Source organism: Thecamonas trahens (genome assembly GCF_000142905.1).
Source record: "Thecamonas trahens ATCC 50062 unplaced genomic scaffold supercont1.6, whole genome shotgun sequence".
Classification (NCBI taxonomy): Eukaryota; order Apusomonadida; family Apusomonadidae; genus Thecamonas; species Thecamonas trahens.
Window position 1 is genome coordinate 51,588 of NW_013657674.1, and position 6,892 is coordinate 58,479.

Sequence of the window (6,892 nt, forward strand, 5' to 3'; positions counted from 1 at the left end):
TCAATCGGCAGACTGACACCAATCGCTGTCATGTCGCCTCGGCCAAGAGGCGAGGTCACGGGACACAGGCGACGAGGTCACGGGCAGTCGGCGAGGCAAGGGCAGGCAAGGGGTAGGTAGCGGGAAGCACCTGACTCCAGACCAAAGGGTGGTAACAAGTTGTAGGGTATAGGCAGGTTTATGCCTGGGAACAACGATTCGGAGCTATGTACCTCTGCTCGGGAGCATCTTGAGGTGGCGCAAGTGGGCAACCTTGCGGTGGCGGCGGTCTCGTTGGTGGCGGCGGTCTTTGTTTGTGGCGCGTATGTGGCGTTTGGAAGAGTACAAGGCTCACGGGTCGATCGGCTGGTCTTTTGTCTTTGTGCGATGGGTGCGCTGGGTGCTCTCGCTTTGCTGGCAAAGGGAACGTTGGAGGTGGTCGATGATCTGCACAGATCGGCTTGCATTGTCCTCGGCGCCGTCATCGAGGCCTCGTACCTCTCGCAGATGCTCTTCACCTTTCTCCTCTCGCTCAATCTCTTTGTCCAAGTTCGGTTGTCGCTTGCTCCGGGCTTGTCGCCGGCACAGGTCTTTGCTACAGCAGCGTCGTCGGTCTCGAGCCGGTCGGGCGCGCCGCGGCCGCGATCGCCGGTCCTCGTTGAGCTCTGCTACCTGTTCTACGGCCTGGTTCTTCCATTTGGCTACGTCGGGTGCCTGCTCTGGCGTGCGCCGTACCGCACCTCGCCGCTGGGATGGTGCGCACCGACGTCGCGGCTGTATATCGGCATTCCGCTGCTGGTCCACTTTGTGGCCACGGCTCTACTCCTCGCCGCCGTCCTGGTCTCGCTCCGGACCGGCATCAAATCTGCGGGCATGTTTGCCGAAAAGGGCCGACGGGTCGAGCTCAAGGCACTGCGCCGCTTCTCGATGTTTCTAGTGCCTGTGCTTGTCACTATGATGCCTGTTGTTGTACTCTCGGTTTTCCGCACCTCGCACCACTGCCTTCCGTTTGCGCTCGTCTTCTTCCTCAACATTGCCTTTCCAGCCCAGGCCTTTCTCAATGCAATTGTCTTTGGCATCAACAAGGACCTGCGCCGCGCGCTCTCCCACAGCTGCTGCCCGCCGCGCGAAGAGACCCGCGTTGCCGAGTACCCCTCGCTCCTCGGCATGGGCGTCTCACCCACGCCGTCACCGATCGTCTTTCCCTCTTCACGTGCTCACCGCTAGCCTGACGCACTCTCGCCAGGCCATGCCAGGCTATGCCACGCTGCCATGCGATGCCCCCCCCTGTCTTGCCGCCATGCACTTGCCGCGGTTGTCATGTCAATGTCCGACCGTTCCGGCCCCGATGCCACCACGCATCGTAGCCCGCTATAGGACGCAGCTGGCGTCAGCCTCTCATCGATGGTCTTAAAACCGTCGCTGTGGCCACTCAATCTGTCTTGATACCTGCCATGGTTGAGCGTGTGGCCCTGCTGCCACACTCATCACTCGCACACCGACGTGAATTGCCTGCCATCGATCACGCACAGATCCCACGCCAAGATGACATCATCACCCTTTCGCTCTCTCGCTCTCGCTCTCGCTCTCTAGCTCTCGCTCTCGCTCTCTAGCTCTCGCTCTCGCTCTCTAGCTCTCGCTCTCGCTCTCTAGCTCTCGCTCTCGCTCTCGCTCTCGCTCTCTCGCTCTCGCTCTCGCTCTCCAACGGCGTCCACCGCAGCTCGCTCGGCAAATTCGCTTGCCGTCACTCCTCTCGCTCACCCCAGCCGTCCTCAACCATGACTCGGTGGCTGTGGTTGGCGGTGACGGCAGCAGTCATGGTTTGCCTATGTGGACAAGCAGCCGAGGGCCAAGCATACACGGTTTACTTTGCACAGAACCCACCGTTTGTCATCCCCACATCACAGACATCCTCTGCCACAGACCAGGTATGCCCCCCCCTCCCCCTTCATCCCTCCGTCATGTCCCCCCCCCCCTCCCCTCCTGTGGCTGTCCATCGCCACTTCCCGCCTTGTCGCCATTTTTGCCACCGCCTCCACTGCCCCCCCCCCCCCCCTTCGCAGCCAACCCCCCACTCACCCCCCACCCCCCCACCCCCTCCCCCGTAGTTATCTGGGTATGACGTGGATCTGTGGGCTGAGGTCTTCCAATACCTAAAGGCGGCAGACGGCAGCAGGAGCTACAGCTCGCAGCTGGTGACGGTCCCGCAGCTGCTCGAGGCTGTCCGGAGTGGAAGCAATGTGGTGGGACTGGGATCGCTGGCGGTGACGAGGTCGAGGGAGTCTACCTATGGAGACTTTTCGTACACGTACTTTCAGTCTGGCTTGGACGTCCTCACCAGGAGAAAGGATGAGGAGACGGATCTGTTCCTCTTCTTTGCGCCCTTCTCCTTCTTCCTCTGGCTCTCCATCATCGTCACCCTCTACTTCTCCGGCCACGTCATCTGGTTCCTTGAGCGCAACTACCAGCCGACTGAGTTCCCGCGGACGTACTGGGCTGGAGTCAACGAGGGCGTGTGGTACTGTTGGGGCATCCTCACCGGGACCGGTACCAAAGATCTTATCGGCTTTCCCTCGCGCATGTACTCGGTCGGCTGGTCCACCCTCTCGGTCATCATGGTGGCGGCGTACACGGCCAACCTGGCAACCATTCTCACAGTCCGCCAGCTGCAGACCGACATCTCGTCGTTCCAGGAGCTGGGCGGTAAGACTGTGGGCGTGGTGTTTGGAACAACCGGCGAGGCCTTTGTCCAGTCTGCGCTGCCTAATGCCAACGCCCGGGTCTTCACCTCGATCGAGGAGGCGTTCACCGAGCTCGACCGAGGCAATCTCGACGCAGTCATCCATGATGCGCCGGTCTTGCTCTACCTCAAGATCCTCCTCGACACTGGCGACAAGCTGCAGCTTCTGGGCAACCAGCTGTCGGACGAGCAGTACGCACTGCTTCTCCCGTCGGGTGACGAGGCGCTGCGGACGGAAATCAACTCGATCCTGCTCCTGCTGCAGGAGAACGGGTTCCTCGACTCGCTCTACCGCAAGTGGTTCAACCAGGTCGAGAAGCCAGACGACGCCTTTATCTCTGAGCATCCGCAGGCGCTCTCGTTCCTTGCCATCTCGGGCATGTACATCACGCTTGCCTGTGCCCTCGTCATCGCCATCATCACCTACTGCTGCTTGCGTGCCCGCAAGTGGATTTAGCCGCTACATAAAGCAACGCACGACACGTCTTCACAGCTCTGCGAATAGCTCGCGGTACGGATCGTGGCCCGAGATGTCCTCGGTCCCGTCGGGCAGCAGCGGGCGCTCGAGCCAGTCGTAGGCGTCAAACTCGTAGTCGGCAAAGTACCGAGTGTCGGTCGGCCCGCAAACGGCCGGAATGAGCGGTGCGGCGGACGCCGGCAGGTTGTCCCAGTCGAGGTGGGAAAAGAGTGGCTGACTGCGGAGCTGGTTGGCGTCGAGCAGCCGGCCCGCGGGCGGGACCGAGAGGAGGACGCGGAGGAGGTCGAGAACGCCTGCGTCGAGCTCGTCAGGTAGCAGAACAGGATCCGGAACAGCGGCGACAGCGGCGAGCACCTCCTCGGGCGCACCGATGTGGTCAAACGGCGTGCTGCCGGTGACCAGCTCGCAGAGCAGGATGCCGAGCGACCACCAGTCGGAAGCAAACGAGACAGCACCGCGGGCGGCAACCTCGGGCGCCATGTACGCCGGCGTCCCGCGCGGCGCCGGCGGCATGTCGTCAATGTCGCAGGCAAAGAGCGCAAAGCCAAAGTCGCAGACCCGGATGTGGCCGCTGTAGTCGAGAAGCACGTTCTCGGGCTTGATGTCACAGTACACAATGCCCGTGGCGTGCAGGTCGAGGAGGAACATGGCGACCTCGGCGGTGTAAAAGGCGGCTGTAGCAGGCGGAAACTGCCCATGCGCCTCGAGATGGGTCAGCAGCTCGCCGCCGGGCACGTAGAGGGTGAGGATGTAGACATTGAGCAAGTTCTGGAACGAGCCAACAAACATGACCGCAAGCTCCGAGTCGAGCGCCGAGAGAATCTCGATCTCGCGGCGAAGGTTGGCCACCTGCCCGCTTGCCACCACATGCTCCTTCCGCACTACCTTGACCGTAATCACTTCGTTGCTCTCCTTGTGCCGCACCAGATACACTCGTCCGAACAGCCCGGCGCCGACCGTCTTCAGCGGCTCAAAGTCGGCAAGACTCGCCACCCGCCCAGATTCGCCGGCTCCGCCGCCGCCGCTGCCGCCGCCGCGCGACTCGAGTGACATCTCCGCCCATCCCATCGAGCCACGAAACTTGTGGCTTAGGCTTCCGGACATGGTCATCGAGTTGAGCGACGATGCCAGCATGTCCACCGTCCCCGCCGACGGCCACAAAGGCCCACCGTCGTCTCCGCCTCCACCAGGCAAGCCGCCGCCGCCGACGCCGACTGGCAGCCTCGACATCATCGCGCCCGCCACAGCCACATCACCCCTCGTACTGTTATCGCGTCAAGCACTGCAGCCGAAGCAGTCTCTGCAGACGACGGGCCCGCCGACAACAGCGATGCAGATCCCGAAGCGGCATCTGATTCAGGCAGCGATGCCGAAGCTCGTTCACTTGTTGTCGGTGAGCCGCTCGATGATGCGCCCCCCGCCGCCGACGATTCGACATTGTTCCTGCTGCCCGTCGCGAGTGGTGGAGCCGAGTTGTCATTGACCCGCGCCTCTTCCTCTGCCTGTGTCCTCGTCGTCCTCGCCAGCAACGCAGCCATTGAGAAGGACATGGGCACCTGTTCTTCCTCTCACCCTCTCACGCACACACTAATCTCCCTCTTTGACTCGGTGAACCTTCTCTGCGTAAAGTGGTTCAGGCCCTCTGACCCTCCCCGGCCTCGTCCCCTCCAGCCCCTCCCCCCCCTCACTCTCCCCCCCTCCACCATACCACTCCCTTGTCGCCTTCACACTTTCGTTTTTTTTTTTTGCCGCTCCGCTCATTTCCTTGCACAGACATGCACAACTGCAACATTTGCGTATGCAGACGATTATCAGACGACAATGTGGGGCTTTACCTTGCCATCCACATGGTGTTAAGCTACGGGTCCTGCTTTCGTGTGTGATTGACTTAAATTGACTGTGATTGCCAACTGTGGGGGGTCAGCCTCCAGTGTGGATTTCACATTGACCAGTTTGTGGCGCCACGACACCGTCTCGCATTATTCTGCACCATCTGTGCTGTAGAGTGAGGCTACCTGCCTCCGATGATGGATCGTAATCGTCATGACCATGGGGTGTGGTCCGAGCTTGTGGCCAGAGCCCTCTTCCCCTTCCTTCTCCCGTGTCACGGTGGTGTAGCCAGCCCCAATTGCTGACGGCTTTTTGGCAGCCGCATCTGCTGGCCTCTCGGCCTTCCGGCCGCACTCTTCCACTCGCCCACCATCCTCTGCCCTCTGACAGCCATCCCCACCTCCTTTCCACTTTCCCACCCAATCCTCCCAACCTACCAAGCTATCGGCCTCTCCCTCTGCCTGCTATCAGCCCGCCCGCGAATCAGCCGGCCGCCCACCGCCAATCGGCTGGCTGCCCACCGCCAAGCCTGTCAAGTCACGCGCCCTCCCCTCCCTCCCCTCGCCACGCCACGCCCACCACTCCAACCACGCCCACCCCTCTTCTGCACACTGAGAGTAGACAGAGGCCAACTACCTTGTCGTTCATGTGTGGATCATCGATCTGCGTGGCTGTCAACGGCCTTCTCCAGCTGGTACGCCACCTCCCCCTCCCCCCTCCGTCCGCCCCCCACACTTCCACCTCCGCCTCCCCCTTCCCCCCTCACCTCACACTGGACTCAAACCCTGCAGTTGCTGAGCATCACGATCCTGGCGCTAGAGGTGGCCACATCGCAGTTTGATCGCCCGTTGGTGGTCGGATCAGCAAAGGATACGCAGGAGACCATCTTTCTCGCTCTCGTCTCGGGCTCGCTCGCTCTGTCGGGCATGGTGGCGGTGTGGGCAAGATCGAGAGAGTCCGCAAGAGCTGCGTACATCTTTGCCTATCTACAGATCCTAGTTGCGGGGGCTGCCGCCGTCTACGCCTGCATCTCGCTCATGACCCGTGCAGACGCGAGCCATCCGCCGCTCGACGAGGAGCCGGGCTCGGCCGTCGTCCGCGCCTCGCTCCTTCTCGGCGCCTTTGTCCTCGGCCTTTGGGGCATCGTCTCGGGCTTTTCAACCGGCTCCAAGCTCGAGTCTCAGTTCCACTACTCGTCGTTTTAGCCTCGGACCGCCGTCCGCCGTCCGCCGTCTCGCTTTATGAACGTTATGGCTACAACTGTATGTACGATACTTGCTTGCTCGGCTCTCCGCCAGCCGGCTCTTGGGGGGTCTGTGGTTGTGGTTGTTGTGGTTGGTGTGATGATGGTGATGAGGGTAGGGGGCTGTGGCCGTGACGTGTGGCGGAAGAGGATGCGGGGCGGGGCATGCACGCCCGCACAATGGCAGACGTACGCACACGCGCACTCGTTCCTTGCTCCCGCTCCACGCCTGCTGAGCAACACGCGCCTTACTCGCCACTGCTCTTCTCCGCCACCGAGTAGTTGAGGAGCTTCTCGATGAGGTCGACGTGCGAGAGGAGCATGCGCCTGCAGCAGTAGCGCTTGAGCCCCAGGCTGTCCAGCGCGCTGCGCTCGTCATAGCCCGCGTTCAGGAACGTCAGATACGAGTCCCACTTGTTGCCGATGACCTATCCTCCGCATTCTCTCCGCATGAGTTACGCCCACATCCCTCGACCGTCTTTCCTAGTCTCCCCCGTCCCCTCCCTCCCCTCCCCCCGCCCCTCCCCCCCCTCCTTCCCCGGCCGCGTCTCCCACCCAAGGACTGGACGCACCTCCCCCTCCCTCCCCCCCCTGCCCTCCCCCTCCCATCTCCCCCTCTCCC

At 62.1% G+C, this 6,892-nt stretch overlaps 5 protein-coding genes across 5 annotated transcripts in view; 3 read left to right on the forward strand and 2 right to left on the reverse strand.

Moving 5' to 3' along the window:
• Positions 1 to 304: 304 nt before the first annotated feature.
• On the forward strand, positions 305 to 1,206 carry AMSG_11650 (uncharacterized protein; the record flags this gene model as incomplete). Its single annotated transcript, XM_013906306.1, has 2 exons — positions 305 to 370; positions 403 to 1,206. 2 exons carry the CDS (start codon positions 305 to 307, stop codon positions 1,204 to 1,206), a joined length of 870 nt encoding a protein of 289 aa, XP_013761760.1.
• Positions 1,207 to 1,757: 551 nt separating this feature from the next.
• Positions 1,758 to 3,205, forward strand: AMSG_11651 (uncharacterized protein; the record flags this gene model as incomplete). The annotated part of the gene is made up of 2 exons (XM_013906307.1): positions 1,758 to 1,765; positions 2,165 to 3,205. 2 exons carry the CDS (start codon positions 1,758 to 1,760, stop codon positions 3,174 to 3,176), a joined length of 1,020 nt encoding a protein of 339 aa, XP_013761761.1. The 3' UTR covers positions 3,177 to 3,205.
• A 1-nt stretch (position 3,206) lies between these two features.
• On the reverse strand, positions 3,207 to 4,615 carry AMSG_01462 (CAMP-dependent protein kinase catalytic subunit; the record flags this gene model as incomplete). The annotated part of the gene is made up of 1 exon (XM_013906061.1): positions 3,207 to 4,615. Exon 1 carries the CDS (start codon positions 4,428 to 4,430, stop codon positions 3,207 to 3,209), a length of 1,224 nt encoding a protein of 407 aa, XP_013761515.1. The 5' UTR covers positions 4,431 to 4,615.
• Positions 4,616 to 5,637: 1,022 nt separating this feature from the next.
• AMSG_01463 (uncharacterized protein) lies at positions 5,638 to 6,270 on the forward strand. The gene is made up of 2 exons (XM_013906062.1): positions 5,638 to 5,721; positions 5,819 to 6,270. Exons 1-2 carry the CDS (start codon positions 5,674 to 5,676, stop codon positions 6,230 to 6,232), a joined length of 462 nt encoding a protein of 153 aa, XP_013761516.1. The 5' UTR covers positions 5,638 to 5,673; the 3' UTR covers positions 6,233 to 6,270.
• Positions 6,271 to 6,518: 248 nt separating this feature from the next.
• AMSG_01464 (DNA-directed RNA polymerase I, II, and III subunit RPABC5) overlaps positions 6,519 to 6,892 on the reverse strand; it is a gene marked incomplete at both ends in the record, with an annotated part of 610 nt that continues 236 nt past the window's right edge. Inside the window, one exon of the mRNA XM_013906063.1 lies at positions 6,519 to 6,698. Within this exon, the coding sequence (XP_013761517.1) occupies positions 6,519 to 6,698 (180 nt within the window). The remainder of the gene's footprint in view (positions 6,699 to 6,892) is intronic.

What these genes read in the sequence shown, in the direction of transcription:
- AMSG_01463 (XM_013906062.1), top strand. Translation starts at nt 5,674, where the DNA reads ATGTGTGGATCATCGATCTGCGTGGCTGTCAACGGCCTTCTCCAGCTG. An exon ending in TCAACGGCCTTCTCCAGCTG is followed by an intron (nt 5,722 to 5,818) that starts GTACGCCACCTC and finishes CAAACCCTGCAG; the next exon opens with TTGCTGAGCATCACGATCCT.